The following is an 18,520-nucleotide window of genomic DNA, read 5'->3' on the forward strand; positions in this document are numbered from 1 at the left end:
ATTCCAGAGCCCTCTGCCCTCTTCTCATTTTCAAAGTGCCATTGAAACGGCCTGTCTACATTATCCTGCCTGCACAGGGCGGCTGTCGGGGGCAGTCTACCCACATCATCGTGATGCCGGCCTCCAGTGCCCTGGGGATGCCCAGTCAGCGGGCCTGGCTACCTGCTGCCTGAATGACCACATGGCATGCCTGGGGGCTCCCCATACGATAATTCTTCTCTCTATTCTGTGGTCCCCTCTCTCTCAACTAGATCCTTCCATTTGATAATTTTTCAATTAATTTTAGTTTTTATCAGAGTAATACAAGCACATTTAAAACACCAAACAGCATCAAAACACTTTAATGAAAAGCAGCAGTCCTCCCCAGGTGAAGCCGGTTCCGAGGCAGCCACGCTCAGCCCTGCTGGCACTTCCTCCTGGTGTTCACCTCCGTCACTCAGAAGAACATGCTCATTTGCCATAACTTCTCAACATACATATAACTCGATTTTTATTAAATCAATTACCAGTTATAGTGACTACGCAAAATCATTTACTGTTGAGTCAGGTTGTAATTATGATTATGGTTTCTTTCTCTAACAATTGCTTGCAACAATTGCCTTGTTTTCACAGTTGCTTTAGTTTTCTACATATTTGTAGTTATTTTTTCAAATACTCCATCAGTCGTCAAATACTGATCAATAAATCCTCAAATACTCAAACACATCACTGGTCTTCCTGAAAAGACCCCCTGGAGAATCCCTGTCCGCAGCCCTCCGTCCCCCTGCCCCTCCTGGGCTGAGCGCTGCCTGGGCTGAGCTGATGTCCCTCTGCAGGTCTCCCCTGTGGAAAATCCTTCTCCTGGATGCCCTGCTTTCCTGCATCTGAGTCACACCCTCAGTGCATGAAGCAGCTCCTGAAGCAGCTTCCCCGGAGCAGATGCAGCGAGGGTTCTGTTTGCTCGGGGTGTTTTATTTGTTTCTTTTTGTCTGTGTCTGTTAAAAATGCGTTTATTCTACTGTCACTCTTGATAAACGGTTTGGTATAAAATTCTGGTTTGATGGGGCTGTCCCCATGGTGTAGTGGTTAAGTTCTCGTGCTCCACTTCAGCAGCCTGGGTTCCCGGATTCGGATCTCGGGTGTGGACCTACACCACTCATCAGCCGTGCTGTGCCAGGCGACCCACATATAACGTGGAGGAAGATGGGCACAGTTCCCTTTTCATCCCTGCTAACATCCCTGGGATGTTAGCTCAGGGCTAATCTTCCTCAGCAAAAAATAAATAAATAGATTGAAATTAATCTTCCCTCAGTATGTTAAAGGCATTGATGCTCATCGTTTTTTAGGGTAACCTGACCCAAAATATATAAAGGCCAAACACCATCTAAGTGTAGTCCTGCTCCTGCTCTAGTCAGTGGACGTCCGCACCCGGTGGCTCTAGACCAGCTTCCGCTCTGTGGCTCCTCCAGCCTCTAGGGCTTCATGACACCTGGTCCAGCCAGCAGGAGAGGAAAGAGAGCCCCGAAGGCTCCTCAGTGTCACAGGAACCTTGGCCTGAAACTGGAACCTCCCTGTGCTGACACTGCACGGGGAAGAACTCGTCACACGGCCACACCTAAACGCAAAGAGTTTGGAGATGTGGCCCCAGCAGGACACCCGTCTCCCAGCACAGCTCTGCACCACTGCCGGGTGAGCGTGTGATGGGTGCTGCCGTCCTCACTTCCCCCGCCATCTTCCTTAAAAGTCCTGTGCCATTCTGACTCCTATAGACCATGTCTAAAGTGCGGGTGCCTGTGCGGGTGTGTTTTCTCCCTGGAAACTTTTAGGGTCTTCTGTTTATTTCTAATTTCTGACATTTTATGATGACATGCTTTCATGGGAGTCTTTTTAAATTTGTTTTCATGGATCCTTTCATTCCAGAGACTAAAAATTTCCTCCCTCTCCATTTTCTAGAAATCCTACTAGTTGGATGTCAGACAGCCAATACTGAGTTTCTAGTTTTCTTTTATTTTCTCTTCTATTGCTCATCTCTCTATGCTTGGTTCACTTTTGGGAAATTTCTTGGTTTTATCTTCCAACTCTTTAATTCCGTTTTTATTTCACTGATCATAGTTTTAATTTTCAAGAACTGATATCGCTGATCGTTCCTTTTTCCTAGAATCTTGTTCTTGTTTTGTGAATACAATAACTTCTTTTATCACACTAAGGTTTTTACTTATAGTTCACTTGACATTTTCCTCTGATCCCTTAGTCATCTCTGTTTCTTCCAGGTCTCGTTTTTCTGTTTCTTTATTTCTCTCTTTCCTGTTGGAAACTTTCCTTCAGCGTCTGGTGGGCAAGGTGCTAAAAGTCAACTGGAGGCTTTGCACACGCTGGTTAATCCGGGGGACTGGCCTTTGGTCTGGGGACTCCCACGTGGTATGTGGTGGCCTTTCTCGAGGGCATGTCAGTCTCCATAGAGACCTCTTCCTGGAGAATTTGTGACTTCCTAGGAGCAGAGCAGGGCAGTCGCCAACCATCTCCTCAGCTGCACCCATTGCACCCTCGGTCCAGATTCTCCCAGGCTCCATATCTCCAGGAAAGAACTTCTGGCATCTTCTCTGGGGAGGAGCTTGGTCACCTGCTTCGTGGGACAGGGCAGAAAACTGTGGATGTCCCTGCTCTGTGCGAAGACTCAGCAAGACCCCACGCCGGGCCTCGCCAGTTGCATTCCGTGGCTCCTGGTGCCTCTCAGCACTGAATGCGGTCCTCTGAGTGAACCCCATCACCTCTCATGCTCTCCACTTCAGCAGCCCCCTCTCATCCCCACATCAGTGACTCCAGTTCCATTCTCGTCAAACTTTCTCCCCCAAACTGGACATCCACTGGTGATTTTGCCCAAACCAGTCTTTACCATGACGGTTATAAAATGGTGATTTTTCAACGTCTCCACTCCTACATTTCACTGTAGGGAAGAGCTCCCTTCCCCCAGAATTTAATGTGTAAACAGACGAGAGAGCATCGAGTAAGGCAGTGTGTTCAAAAGACCGTGATCAAATGCAGCGCTGTAAGAAGGAGAGCAGGTGCTGGACTTTCAATAACTGCGATGAGTTTTTAATTTTCTCCCGCAGCCTAAACTAACTTGCTTCTAGATCGTTCTACACAGTCCCCTCAGATTAAACATGCCCAGCATGGGATTCACTGGCCATCCCCCAAACCTGCTCACCACGTGTGCTCCTGTCCTGGTGTCATCAGGTATCAAAACTGGAAGCCTGGGGCCATTCTCCACCCCTTCCTTCTCCCTCACCCCCACCCAACAGACACCCGCCTCCCACACCTGCTATCACTGGCACACCTGCTCGCCACCCCACCCCATGGCCCTGGGAGACCACACCAGCCATGTGGCTGCCTCTGGTCTCATCCTCTTCCACACACAGAGACAGACGGTCTCTAACTCCCGTGTGATCGTATGGCTCCCTTGTCTCTGCCCCACAGTGGTTCCCTTCACTTCAGGGCACTCAGCGTGTTAGGCAGCCTCTCGCCACCCAGCCCTGTGCCACCTCCTTGTTCTCAGCGCCTCTGGTTCTCTGTGCTCTGGTCCATCAGGGCTTGGCTCCCTGGGCTTGATTCCCACAGTGCACGGTGCTCACCTCATCTTTTCAGACAGAGTAGCTGAGTGTCCACTGCTGTCACTTTCAGGTGATCAGCTAACAGGTCCCAGCAGTTAGGAATCCATAAGGAACTATCTAGAATATGGGGAGACTCCTTTTCGTTGCAAGCGGTAAAACATATAGCCTCATGTATCTAGTCCATCACATTTTTAAATGTAAGTTTCTTCCCTTGTTTGTACATTTTCTGAGAGGAAACTGCAGGAATCACTGTGCAGTTAATCAATGTTCAAGGTGCTCAACCTGAAAACGTTGCTGGAGGCTCAAAATTAGACTGTGGCGGATGCAGGGACACAATTCACTCTCTGAAAGGCCTTTGGCAACAGCGTGCAAAGTAGAAATGTTGGCTGTGGCTACCTTTAGTGAATTCTCACTTCTACCCACTTAATCCTCTACTTGAAAACGACAGTGTAGGCTCATTTCTGGGGGCGGTCAGTCCCTGCAGGGGATGCTCGGGTCCTGATTCAAGCCTGAGCCTCATTCAGAACTTTCTGCCACAAGTTCACTTGGAGTCTTTGGTGCCATGAATAACGATCTGTACATGTCCCAGTGCCCACAGCCCAGAAGCTGCCAAATCTCAGTTCATGTCAATCACCTGCCGAAAGTACCCTGGGGTCACGCTGCCTGCTCTGTGCCATAGGTCCGGGATGCCCAGCCGCTTGTGGACACCTGTGCCCCGCTGACTCCCAGCCACCTCCACCTGAAGCTGAAGAAGCTGAAGGTACCGTTCAGTTCCACCTCTGAGCTGCTGTCACAGCTGACTAGAAAACATCAGCTCGAAAACCCAGGAAAAAGCAAAAGGCAGGCTCAGTCAGGAACAGACAAGTCACGTATCCGAGGTAAAATGCCATGTAGGCAACGATTAACCTTGTCTGGGCTCAAATGGAGCTGATGGGTAATTGCACTAGAAATCTTTCTCTGGGGGAGGGAGAGGAAATTCCCTGGGACAATTTATTCCATGCAGTTCTAGAGTAATTAATTAGCTTCATTCCTCTAAACCAGACAACTTCGTGATCACATCAGAATGTTTATTTCTTGTAGGTTAAGCCACCTGGTGACAGAATCACGTGGTCACACTGACAGTGACACCTTGACAGCAAATGCTGTGTGTGCTTCTGTGCCTGTTAGTGTTGTCCTAAATGGCCGAACAGAAGCTGAGTAACAGATCAATCCATTTAAAAAGCTAAAACAAGAGGATTTTGTTTCCTCTGGGCTCAAACCTTCTCTTCTGAACAGTATAAAATCTCTCTCTTAAATAAGAAGTGATTCCTCATTAGTGCCACTGTCACAGGTCAGAGTTTTTGAGGATGACCTAATTTCAGAGTCCTATCATCCTCAAGCGACTTCCACTCCGAGCACATGAAGTTAGCCCATCTGAATGATCCCACTTCACAGAGCGGCCTGCGTGTGTCACACTCAGGCTGGAGCAGCTGATGTTTGAGGAGGTGATGCAAAACCCACCAGGTGCTCAGGTCCAAGAACGTGTGGGGTTGCAGGAGTCCTCTAAATCTGTGCCCGTAACAGCGCAGACGCAGCTGGTGCTTCCAAAGGCTCCTGCGTGTCTGCCCACAGCTGGAGGAGGAGCGGCTCTCTGTCATCGACAGGGACAACCGCCTGCTGCTGGAGAGGGTATCCTGCATCATGAGGACCAGGGGACAGGCCGACAGCAGAAGCAACTGCACACCCAAGAGGTAATAGGGCCCTGACACCCCATGGTCAGCACCAGCCCTGGGAGGACCTGGAACACTCGGCCCCAGGGCCCCAGCAGAAGAGCTGCCCCTGAGCCAGAGCGAGGGGCCCTCTTTTCTCTTGAGAGCCACATGCCAGAGAAATGCCTTGTCCTCTGTGGTCTGAGATCAGGCTGATCCCCGACCTACAGCAAACAGGGTGTTGGTGCCTCTTTAATAACCCGGTTGTTTTACCAAAGTGGAGTTCTCTGTGGAGATGGAGGAGACGGACTTTGTGGTCTTTACAGCCACCTGTGAAGGCTTAGCGACAGTGACGACTGCTAGAAGACCCTCTTCTCTTGGGTGAATAACCTCTGCCCCTGCATCCTACACATCCCCAGAGTTTGCTCACTGGCGACATCAACATCCTTCCCTTTTTCTTTCTCCTTCTCCCAAAGCCCCCAGGACACAGTTGTGTGTATTCTAGTTGTGGGTGCTCGTCCTTCCCTTTTAAATGCAGAAGTCCAGTAGTGACTGTGACAGATGATTATAATGAGATGGTTTTCCAGAAGTGCCTGACCCTTTTAAGACCTGTAGCCTGTACCTGTCTCCAAGAAGCTCAGAGTGGTTTCCAGACTCATAATAAATTAAAATTAAAAGTTGATGCCCCGACACCAGGAAGTGTGTAACACAGGAGGGATGCGGTCCAGCCCGAAGTGCCGTGGGAACAGCAGACCCCACACTCCAGCCTGGCTGGGTTTGTCCAGATTCCCAGTCAGATTCCCTGTTTCTCGGAGGCGGTTCACTGTGGGCTCCAGGGGTTTCACTGAGGGTCTGGGGTCGGGGGGTGGGGGAGGCTGTCAGGGATGGTCTGTGCCTCCTGCCTGCACTCGCTGTCTAGCCCGTCATTAAAACCTGGAGCTGTGGGTCAAGCTCCATTGCCCTGGGACAGTTTACATTAGGTCCGGAGCCACTTTCTGCTTTACAAATGGATACCTGAGTGTGAAATTGCTGCTTGGTGCTGCTACCTCAGAGCTGCAGGGAGAGGCCTTGATGGTGGCCAATCCCCCCCCCCCACTCCCCCCCCCCTGGCCTCGCCCCCCCCCCCCGCCCCCCTGCAACTCAACAGGGAGGGGCTCCCGTGAGATTCTCCTCCTGCTGCTGGAATTCTCTTTGAAAACACAAATCCCAGTCGTGCCTGGGGGTGAATTCACACGAACAGACTGATTCGCCTTCAAACACAGGAAATGAGAAAAGGAGGGAGAGAGGAAGCAGGAGTGACAACGGAGGTGCCAGCCCGTCAGAGGGTCAAGGAAGGCTTTGGGCTAATGCCTCCGGGACTCAGGGAAGTTGGGAAGCATGTAACTGTTCCTCTAAATTGTTTCTCTTTTGTTATATTAAGAGATGCAATCCCCAACCACCATGATCGGCAAAAAACCCACCACAAGAGCGAGACCTGCGTAGACGGCCAAAAAGTGCTGAGAGATGACCTTTGCCTCCTTTTTAAAGCTAAGATCTCTGCTCCATGAGGAGCTGAGGCGTTACCATGACAGGCGGTGTATGTGGAAGCATGTTTTCCATCTGAGCCTGCGCAAGTGAATGCCCACCTCTCCCTTTTGAACATTCATTCCCCATTCGAAACAGAAGCTGTCCCGGGAGCCACGACTCTGGAAGTGACTCCGCGTGGCCTCTGCTTTGTGCCGTGCGGTCATATCTCCACTTCTGGTGGAGAGTCTGATTTTTAATTCACCAAGGATTGAACCCACTTTGGCTCAGTAATTAAGGGAGACGGACGGAGCCAGGCTCCAGGGCGCGTGAAAGGGACATCAGGGCCAAGGGTGAGCCTGTGAACCGACCCGGCTAGCCCCATGCTAGGAAGCTTTCTCTGCCTGCTTCCCAAGTTTCAGAGCACCTCGCTGCTGTCCTGCTTGGATTTTAGAGCAGTCAGTAGCCTCTCGGCTCCTTTACGAGGCATTTATCTTTGCTCAGCTCTGGGTAGTATTCTGAGAACAAAGTGTGGTAGCATTGTGTGTCCAAAATCAGAGTGAATTCCCCTTCCCATCGTTCTGATGCCTGGAGCATAGAAGGAGGTGACACCAAGCAGCTTTCGGCTAATGACGCATCACAAAGTGATGGTAGAAATGGTGTGTCTCCTCGTGATTAGTTTAATGGAGGCCTGCAAGAATGAAAGTCAATGATTTTTGTCAAGAATACATCAATTTGGAGCCTGATAATTGGCCATTTCATTTCTCTGTTGACTCCCTTCTTTAGTAAGGGACACTGGTCAAATTAACCCATGGTGCTGAAGAGAAGCGTTATGGCATGTTGGGTTCTTGTTGTCTCCCAGGATAGAAATCAAGAGAGACCACAAATGGGAATAGAAAGTAAAAGTTTATTAGCTTGTGCACAAGGAAGGCACAAGGGAGCTGGTGCAGAAAGGAAAGGGGCAGGTGATTGGCTCGTCAGGGAGCAGGACTCGGGAGCTTTCATTAGGCAGAGGCTGGGGAGACGGGCCTTGTCATGGCCTGTGGAGGTGGGGTTTTTCTTGGGCCTGCGCTGTCATGTAGCATGTCACCACGTGTGTTGCATGTATCATTAGCACACTAGCTCTCCACCCCTGGGTGTGATTTTTACCGTGCTAGTGGAGGTAGGGTCATCTTCAGTGGACTCCTGGGTGCCAGGGTGCATGCGGAAGCCTGGAAAAGTCCTGATGATGAGGATTATTTGGCGCTGGTTACTTTTAAAAACTGCAGACAGGAAAGAGGCTCTGAAAAGTGGAATTTGTTTGCCCTTTGATGAGAGACATTTACATTTGTAAGGGAGGTCTCCATCTGTGGGGGTGTCTCCCTCTCTGCACCAGGAAGAGGTGGGGATGACCTTATCTCTAGAAACTCTTAACAGGGAAGGCAAGGACATCCTGACTTAATCCGATCTGATTCTTATCTAAAGTTATAGGACCACCCAATAACCAGACCCCACCTGCACTGATACCATTTTAACAACTTTTTTACATATTCTTTCCTTTGTCTTGTAAAGAGATAACTCACATACCTATGCCTTAAATTGAGCCCTACTCTCCACCCATGTTTGCAGCTCTTACTGCCCGTGGGTCCCGTCCCCATGCCTGCAGCTCTTCACTGCCCATGGGTCCTGTCCCCATGCAATTTCATACTATTCTCTGAATAAAAGAGCACTACTGCCAGACCTTGAGAGCCCAAGAAATCTTTCTTTGACTCCTCGACTCACCGAGCCCACATCACTGAGGCTGCGGAATGTGGATCTTGGTGGTCTCCATCTGATTCTCCTAGCCTGCTGATTGGTTAAGGGCCTTACCTTGTTAGGCCAGGGGCCTTGCTGACAGCCCTGTCTCCTTAGGCTGGTTCCGTCTCAGGAGCAGCCCATTTTCAGGGAGAACTTGGCTGTTTCCAGGACACTGCACACTGGTTTGTTCAAACAGTGTAGATGTATCTAGCTAGCTAGCTACTCAACAGTAAAAGTCAACACTATGAGAGAAACTATATGACCAACAACTGGGCTTTCACTGCTGATTTTATTTTTTTGTGGTTTTATTGAGATGTAACTGGCATACAGTAAACTATATATTATCTAGCCCTGGTGTCTAGTGGTTAAGACTCTGCACTCTCACCCCAATGGCCCCACTTCATTTCCCGGTCAGGGAAGCCCACCACCTGTCTGTCTGTTGTCCTACTATGAGAGCTGCCTGCTGCTGTGATGCTGAAAGCTCTGCCACTAGTATTTTCAAGTACCAGCAGGGTCACCCATGGTGGACAGTTCTCAGCAGAGCTTCCAGACTAGAGAGACTAGGAAGAAGGACCTGGCCTCTCACTTCTGAAAATAATTGGCCATGAAAACCCTATGAATTACAGCGGAGTATGTCTGACACAGTGCCAGAAGGTGAGAGGATGGCACAGAAGACCAGGCAGGGTTCCACTCTGCTGTCCACAGGGTTACTAGGAGTCGGAATCAACTTGATGGCACTAACAACAAAAAACCAATATATTTAACAGTACCATTTGATAAGTGTGGTGTGGGTTACTTCTGTGAAAACAAAGCACAATCGAGATGATACGTACATCCATCACTCCCAAAACTCTCCTTGTCTCCATCAGCAATTCCCCCACCCCTGCTTCTTCCCATCCATGGGCAGCCATGCACCTGCTTCTGTCCCCATGTAGGAGCTTGCACCCTCTAAGTTTTATGTGAGTGGATCCATGCAGTGTCTGTGATTTTCTGCCGTTCACTCTGCATAATGTTGTGGTTGAGTGTGTCGACAGATGCTCCTGTTCGTGACTAGGTGGTGCTCGCTGTATGGAGCTATCACGGTTCATCCACTCACCTGTCACTGAGCATTTGGATTGTCTACAGTTTGGGGCTATTACAAAGAAGGCTGCAATGAGCATCCTTCTTAAAAAAAAATCAGAAACTAATATCTCTGCCCAAGACTGAAAACTCCATGACGAGTGGAGACTCTCGGACAGTTGTCACACAGAAACTTCCAGGACAACAGCAGGGGGAGCTCTCTGGACCCACTCCCCAGCAAAACTGGTGAAAATTATTTTTAAAACAACCATTTAAAGTCTATGGAAATGGTCCTAAGGATATACAGCATATGAAGAAACATTTGTTCAAGAAAATATACTAAAATTTGGCAAAAACACCCAGAGTCCACAGTACTTGGGTGGAGACCCACTCCCTCCCAGCCCTTCAAGGTGGGGACTCTGCTCCAGCTGCTACAGACAAGAAGGCAGGGCCCCCTCTCTCTCCAGCTCCCAGCTGAAGGGCTTTCTTCCTGGGAAGAGCAGGACTACAGCACTTCTCATCCTGTTCCAAGCTGCCTACTGCTGAGACTAAGTGAGTGTGGCCCAGAGGTGAGGGTCCCTTCTTCTGCCCAGCTCCCACCTGGGGAATGGAGGCTCTGCCTCGGGCCTAGTGTTGCTGAGGATACTGGGGCCTGATCCCCTTGGCTTAGCTCATAAAGCAGTGCTTCAATGCTAGGAGAGTCAAGCCACAAAGAACTGTGTGTCCTTTCACCCACAATGGAGGAGCACCGGGTGTCACTCACAGAGCAGCTTGCCATCGTCCCCACTCACAGCTCCAGAGCTCTGGAGGGGGAGAAGCACGTCATAAAACAGAGAACTCCTGACCTCTCCCCAAAGGAACCGACTTCACTTGCAGCAGAGTGTGGGGAAGTCCAAACTTCATTGGTCATGAAATCAAAAGCATCCAAATTGGGAAGGAAGCTGTCTCTATCCACAGACGATATAATCGTGTATATAAAAAAATCCTAAGATAACCACTAAAAAACTACTAGAACGAATATACAAGTTGGACAAGTTAGCAGGATATAAGATCAATATATAAAAGCCAACTGTCCTTCTATACACTTGCAATGAACAATCTGAAAATGAAATTAAGAAAATGATTCCATTCACAAAAGCATCAAAAAGAATAAAGTACTTAGGAATAAATTTAGCAAAGGAAGTACAAAACATATTTTGAAAACTACGAAACATCATTGAAAGAAATTAAAGAAGATCTAAAAAACTGAGAAAACATCCCACGTTCATGGATTGGAAGACTTACCATTGCTAAGCTGGCAATGTTCCCCAAACTGATCTGAAGACTCAGCGCACCCTCCATTAGAACCCCAGCTGACGTTCTTGTAGAAATTAACAAGCTGGTTCTCAGATTCATACAGAATTGCAAGGGACACAAAATAGTCAAACAATCCTGAAAAAGAAGAACAAAATAGGAGGACACATGTGTCCTGATTTCAAAATTTACTACAAAGCAACGGTAATCAAGATGGTATGTACTGGTCTAAGGGCAGACATTTAAATCAATGGACTAGAACTGAGAGTCCAGAAATAAATTCATGTGTCTACAGTCAATTTATTTTCAACAAAGATGCCAAGATCATTCAATGAGGAAAGAATAGTCTTTTCAGCAAATCATGCCAAGATAACTCTTTATTCTCATGCAAAAGAAAGAAGTTGGACTCTTACCTCACACCATATAAAAGAATTAACTCAAAATGGATCAAAGACCTAAATGTAAGAGCTGAAACTATAAAACTCTTGAAGGTTTTAATTTTCCTTTTTCTCCCAAAATCCTCCCAGTACATAGTTGTATATTTTAGTTGTGGGTCCTTCTAGTTGTGGCATGTGGGACGCCGCCTCAGCATGGCCTGATGAGCCGTGCCATGTCCGCGCCCAGGAGCTGAACCGGGGAAACCCTGGGCCACCAAAGCAGAGCACACGAACTCAACCACTCAGCCATGGGGCTGGCCCCCAAACTATAAAACCCTTAGAAAAAAACACAGAGGTGACTCTTCCTGACTTCATATTTGGCAACAGTCTTAGATATGAAACCAAAAGTATGAACAATAAAAGAGAAAATAAATAAATTAGACTTAATAAAAATTAAGAACTTTTGTACTTCAAAGAACACTATCAAGAAAGTGAAAAGAAACTCACAGAATGGGAGAAAAAATTTGCAGATCTTGTATCTGATAAGGGACTTGCATCTAGAACACAGAAAGAGCTCTTTCAGCCCAATGATGAAAAAGACAGACAACCCAATTACAAGATCTGAATAGCTATCTCTCTGAGGAAGAGATACAAAAGGCCAACAAGCACATGAAAAAGTGCTCAAAATCATTAGTCATTAGGGAAATGCAAGTCAAAACCACAATGTGATACCACTTCACACCCACCAGCTGGGCCAGAATCAAAAAGCAGATAAGAACAGCCCTGGTGAGGTTGCGAAGAAATTGGAACCCTCTCCCGCTGCTGGTGGGAATGTAAAATGGGGCAGCCACTTCAGAAAGCAACCTGATAGTTCTTCAAATGGTTGAACATAGAGTTACCACACGATTCAGCAATTCCTCTCCTAGATACATAGATGGGAGAAATGAAAACACGTCCACAAGTAAAATTTATACATGAGTGTTCACAGCAGCATTATTCATAATAGCCAAAAGGTGGAAAAAATCAACTGAAGAATGGATAAACAAAATTTGGTATACCCATACAATGGAACATTATCCAGACATGAAAAGGAATGAAGCACTGAAACATATTACAACATGGATGAGCCTTGGAAACATTATGCTGAGCCAGTCACAAAAGACAATGCATCATATGATTCCATTTATAGGAAATGTCCAGAATAGGGAAATCTATAGAAATAGAAAGTAGATTAGTGTTTGCTCAGGGTCAGGAGGTAAGGAGGGAGAGTGAGTTGATTGTTGAGGGTACAAGGCTTCCTCTCCAGAGTGATGGAAATGTTCTCATTGACCATGCTGACAGTTGTACAGACCTAGGACACTCGTATTGGATCAGGAAGGAGTTTTCATCTTAAAAGAACAGGGCTTGAAGTGCTAATGGGCCTCACTGCTGTGAAGATGGCGGAGTGGGAGCCAGGAGCCTGTCCCCCAACAGCACCTGTGCCAGGGCTGTGTGAGGCAGCTGTTTTCGAACTCGGGAGGCTACTGAAGGTTTGTGGCTTCCAGCAGGGAAGGCTTGGACTGTAAATTGTGGTTAATTTTAGTCAATTTTAGCTCTTAGCAAAGTAGCAGCTACTCATCCCCATCCGTCTCGCGGCAGGTGCTGTGCACATGTTCCCGGAGCAGCTTCTGGAGCCAGAGTAAGCAAAAAAAGCCCCTGGCCCCCAACCATCAGGTCTGTGCTTGAGCCTGATCGCTGCTGCTGACCACAGACGTGCAGACAAAGGTGGCAGCCCCTCTTGCTGCACTCCCGCCACTGCTGCGAGACTGTCTCCTCAGCTGAAGTCACTTCCAGGGAGCTCAAAGGACTGGCGCCCTCTCCCTACCTCTCCCTCGTCATTCTCTTTTTCCCCTTTTGGGAGTCAGACACCAAGACCAGGGCATTCAGAAACAAGCACGTGCACAGGGAAAACTGGAAAGTGACTGTGCATTCTCAAGGAAAGGCTGACAAAAGAAATAAGAAGACATTAAATTTATACCTCAGGCTGATCTTCAGCACAGAGACAGCCTAAAACAAATTAGGCTATGAATCTACAGAAGCTCCCTGAAAAGAACCAGCTGTCAGATATACTAGACAAAGACTTTAAAACAGTGGTCTCCAGAGATGCTCAAAGAACTAAAGGAAGATGTGGATAAAGTCAAGAAAACAATGTATGAAGAAAATGGAAACATTAATAAAGAGATAGAAAACCTAAAAAGAAATAAAAAAGAAATTCTGTAGCTGAAGAGTACAATAAATGAAATGAAAAATTCACTAGAGGGAGGTCAAGACAGAAGAAAGAATCAGTGAACTCGAAGACGGGACAACGGAAACTATCGAGGCTGAGGAACAAAAAGAAAAAAGAAGGAAGAAAAGTGAGCAGAGCCTAAAGGACCTGAGGACAACATCAAGCAGACCAACAGATGCATTGCAGGAGTTCCAGAAAGAGGGGCAGAGAGAATATTTGAAGAAACAATAATTGAAAACTTCCCAAATTTGATCCAAGAAGCTCAACACACTTTAAGTAAGATAAACTCAAAGAGATCCACACCAAGACATGTTATAATCACACTTTGGAAAGACGAAGTGAACTTTGAAAGCAGTGAGAGAGAAGCAGACTGCCACGTACGGGGATCCCCAGGAAGAGCATCAGAGAGTCCTCGTCAGAATCTCTGAGGCCAGAAGACACTGGATCGGTATATTCAGAGTCCTGCAAGGAAAACACTGTCACCAAGAATTGTATATCCGGCAAAACTGTCCTTCAAAAGTGAGGGAGAAATCAAGACATTCCCAGATAACCAAAACCTGAGGGAGCTCATCACCACCAGACGTGACCTGCGGGAAACGCTCGAGAGAGACCTGCAGGTGAAGGGACAGGACACTGGACAGTGACTCGAGGCCATGTGGAGGAGTAAAGATCTTAATGAAGGTCAATATATGGGTAAATGTCAAAGCTAGGATTATTGGAACAAGGTTTGTAACTACTTCTTGTTTTCTACATGATTTAAGAGACTAGTACCTTTAAAGAAAAAATCTGACTGCAAAACTAGTATTACTGTAACTTTGCTTTATAACTCCAAATTTTCTTTTCTACATAATTCAAGAGATCAACTCATTTAAGAGAATTATTATTTTATGTTTATTTATTACATAAATATTTTATTATTTTATTATTATTAGCTCTCTCCATCCTGTTCACCAGTGTAGGCCCAGGGCCCAGCTCCCTCCGTCCTGTTCACCAGTGTAGACCCGGGGCCCAGCATAGTGCCTGGCACACAGTCGGTATTCAATCAATGTTTGTTGAATAGCCAAACAATCAAACAAGCTCACCAGTGAGTTCCCAGTTACCAAATTCATTGAATTGTTTCCTTTCAAAGTTTTAAAAATGATTTTCATGTTTTTTCCTGATTAGAAAGTAATACATATTTGTATTAGAGCATATAAAGCATAAATTAAAATTGCCTGTAATCTATCACCCAGAGATGATAATTTTTCTGTATTTGTCTGCATTTTCTCACAGTTATATTTTTGTGCACATAGAAAAGTATAATTAAAGTTGTTGTACCTCATATACAATCTTATGTCCTGACTTTTTTCACCTAACATTAAATCAAAAGAATGTTTACACCTCATTAAAATATTCTCTTAAACATCATGTAACGGGTTCATGACCTGTTCTCTTATGATAGCACCACCATTTACTTAATCAGTTCCTTGTCAGTAGGCCTAGAGATTAATTCAGAGTTTTCACTGCTATAAATGACGCTGACATGGGCACTTTATGCACTAATTTTCATGCAGACTCTTTTCAGGCCCCCTTTTTTGTGTTGAGTGAAATTGCGAATTTTCATTGTTTTTAACCCATAAAAATGTCAGTTTTGTTTGCCCCAATCCAGCGCCCAGCTCTTCCGAAGCAAGGGTGTCAGTGTTCCCTCTGCTGAGCTGTCGCTGTCTGCCAGCTGGCTCTCACGCTTCCTTCCCACTGATCACTTTCTCATGCCCTGTTTTGCCCTTCAGTCCCCTTACCCTCTTCAGTGCTGGGGCCCCGTCCCCACCTGGCCTTCCCTCAGCTCCGCGCTAATGCTGCAGATCCCTTCCCACATCCTAGTCTTCAGGCCTGAGTCACCCCAGCATCAGGTGATTCCACCTAAATACTCTACCAGGACCCAAAGCCAGTTAGACCGCGTGCTCACCTTCCTGCTCCCCCGCAACTCAGTCTCTGACTCTGGGCAAGATTGTAACCCCAGCAAGGCTGACAGTGGTGCCGCCTCTAAGGATTAAGCGAGATAATCACATTTCATAGATTCTAAGACACAATCCCATCCCCCAAATACACATTTTGATGGCTCTGAGGTGGGAGTGTCTCTCACGGGGAGGGGTGTGGCATGGCGTGGTGTGGCGTGGCTGTGCTGGAGGCACTTTCTTTCTTGGTGGCACATGAAACGAGGGTGGCGTCTGTTATCCATGCAGCACAGTGTATGAAGTATTCAGACAGCGCTCCACAGATGTTCTGCGTGCTGGGGAGGCTGCTGCGCTGTTTTCTGGATTCCAGCTGCGCTCTCCGTGTTCACCCAGTCGCTTGATGCTGAAACCTTTGCTCCTTTCTGCACGCCTTCCTCTGCGCTCCCACAGTTGTTCCTCTCCGACAGCTCCCTTCCCCTGCAGAAGCAGCCGCCTGGCTCAGGCTTCCTGCTTCTCTCACCGGGATCCCTGCTGTGGGAGCCCAGTCGACACCACTCCAGTCTCCTGCTCTCTGGTCTCTTCTAAATGCACATCTGAATGTGGTTTAAAGGCACTTGATGGCTCCCCACTGGGAGACTTCAAGGTAAGTCAGAACTCCTTGAGCGGCGCCCAGGCCCTCCACAGTCCATGCCATCTGGCACGTCCTTCCTCTCCTGGCCTGCCGGGTGACACCCGCCATTCTTTCAAGGCTCTGTCCCCGCATCTCCTCTCCTAATTGCCACCTCTTCCCACTGCCCTCAGGAAGCCCTGAGCATTCCCACCTCTTGTCCCCAGCGCATCTACAACACCAGGTTGCATTTTCCCCTCTGCTTGTCGTCTCCCCTCACTGGGCTGAGGGCTGTGTCAGTTCAGCTCTGGAGCCCAGTACCTCCCAGTCTGGGCACTGGAGAAGGATGGGCCCCTACACGTGAAGGAGAGCTCGCCCCCTCTAGGCCCCTCCTAGCATGCGGGCACTCAGGCGCCTTCTCTGGAATGCAGACTGACGACTCTGTAGAGACTTTAACTCTCAGTATTTCAAGAAAGATCTATGCTGTTTTTTGGAGTCTAAATGGGGGGGCGGGTTGGCGGGGAGAGGAGAGGAACTTGCAGAGTGCAGAGAGGAAACAAAATCATTCTGGAAAGGATCCCAAACTCAGAGCCTTTGTATCAAGCTCGAAGATGGCCAGCAGACTGGGAGAGGGCTGAGAGGCCCGTGGTGCTCTCGCCAAGGGTCCCGGGAGAAGGCCGATGTGCCAGGTGAAAAGGTGCCTTTGCATTTTCTTCATTTTATTTATGTATTTATAAATCTTTTTTTTTTTTTTGGAGGAAGGTTAGCCCTGAGCTAACATCTGCTGCCAATCCTCTTTTTGTTGAGGAAGACTGGCCATGAGCTAACATCCGTGTCCATCTTCCTCTCCTTTATTTGTGGGACGCCTGCCACAGCGTGACTTGCCAAGCGGTGCCATGTCCGCACCCGGGATCCGAACCGCCGAACTCCGGGCCACTGAAGCAGAACGTGTGCACTTAACCACTGCGCCACTGGGCTGGCCCCAACATTTTCTTCATTTTAAATCCATAGCTATTTGAAATTTCCATTCACTTCATCAGATTCATCAAACACATGGTCTCACTGATTCTTTGCTGTTTTATGACATTTTATTCTATTGCCAGAAAGCGTACACCAAATGGTCACATGCTAACAACAGAAGACAGAGCAGTGACTTGACTGATGAATTCATCCACTCTTTCCTCACGAAAAATTAAGAGGAGATGAAAATGAGCTCAGCTGATTGATTATAGGTTGTGGGAGAAAGACTTGGTGAAAAATAAAACTTAGCAGGATAGTATGCATAAAACTTCACTGGGAAATCATGTGATAATCCTGAATTCGTGTCACACACCCCATCCAGGAGGACAAAGAAAATTAACAACTTGAGGATTTACCAGGTAATTTAAACTCTAAACTCTCCCTCTTCATCCCCGTTGCTGGCAAAACCATAATTCTGAATGAAGAAATATGAGATTTTAATTTTGTCATTAATTATCCTGTTTATGAATGTCCCAGTGAGTCAAATGAATGGGCTGTTAAATCTTCACTGACTTCCCTTACCTGTACACGAGCCTCTGTGCTGTGGACATTTCAGCAGACTGTGTTGCCTTGAAATCCAGTTCATCACAGGGAAAGTGCAGGGATGTCACAGACATCACAGTTTAAACAAATACCCGGGCCCCAAGCCCCACCCCCTACCGAGCAAGGCCACTGGTCGCGCTGGCCCCGCAGGCGTCTGAGTCCTTGCTGGCTCTGCCAACACTCGTTTCCATGCCTGGTACGACGTTGAAGCCCCGGCCTACTTGGCTTGGACAACTCTCCCAGAATCTGGAGGCCTGGCCGGAACAGTACCTTTTGCAAAGATTCATAACTAGGGGCTGGCCCCATGGCTGAGTGGTTAAGTTTGCACACTCCACTTCCGGCCCAGGGTTTTGACGGTTCGGATCCTAGGTGCAGACATGGCACTGCTTGTCAGGCCATGTTGAGGCGGCATCCCTCATGCCACAACTAGAAGGACCCACAACTAAAATATGCAACTATGTACTGGGAGGCTTTGGGGAGAAAAAGCAGAAGAAAAAAAAAAGATTGGCAACAGCTGTTAGCTCAGGTGCCAATCTTTAAAAAAAAAAATCGTAACTAATGAGCAATTACTAATTACTAAAGTATCAGAAAAATCTACTTTGTTTTGCAATTTATATAGAACACTTGAACATTTCATGTCAAATCTTTATTTTTAATTATAAAACTAATATTTGTTTATTGTGTCAATGAAAATAATCCATAACCAATCTGTAAATGAAAATTTGGGTGAGTTTATTCTGAGCTAAAATCTGAGGACCATGGCCCGGGGCCTTCCTTCCCGAAGGAAGAAAGGGCACCGAAGAAGTGGGGTGCACAGAGTGGTTACATACCCCCAAACAGGGTGTTTCACATGTGATTGAAATGTCC

At 47.3% G+C, this 18,520-nt stretch overlaps 1 protein-coding gene across 4 annotated transcripts in view; it reads left to right on the forward strand.

Annotated features, from left to right (window-relative positions):
* Positions 1-18,520, forward strand: part of CFAP97D2 (CFAP97 domain containing 2) — a 38,116-nt gene that overhangs the window by 13,675 nt on the left and 5,921 nt on the right. For 2 of the 4 annotated variants that reach the window (XM_070239300.1, NM_001433658.1), the window contains 2 exon segments: positions 4,267-4,347; positions 5,199-5,317. In XM_070239300.1, the coding sequence (XP_070095401.1) occupies positions 4,267-4,347; positions 5,199-5,317 (200 nt within the window). 4 annotated transcript variants of the gene reach the window in all.

The sequence above is a fragment of the Equus caballus genome, chromosome 17 (genome assembly GCF_041296265.1).
Source record: "Equus caballus isolate H_3958 breed thoroughbred chromosome 17, TB-T2T, whole genome shotgun sequence".
NCBI classification, from domain to species: Eukaryota; Metazoa; Chordata; class Mammalia; order Perissodactyla; family Equidae; genus Equus; species Equus caballus.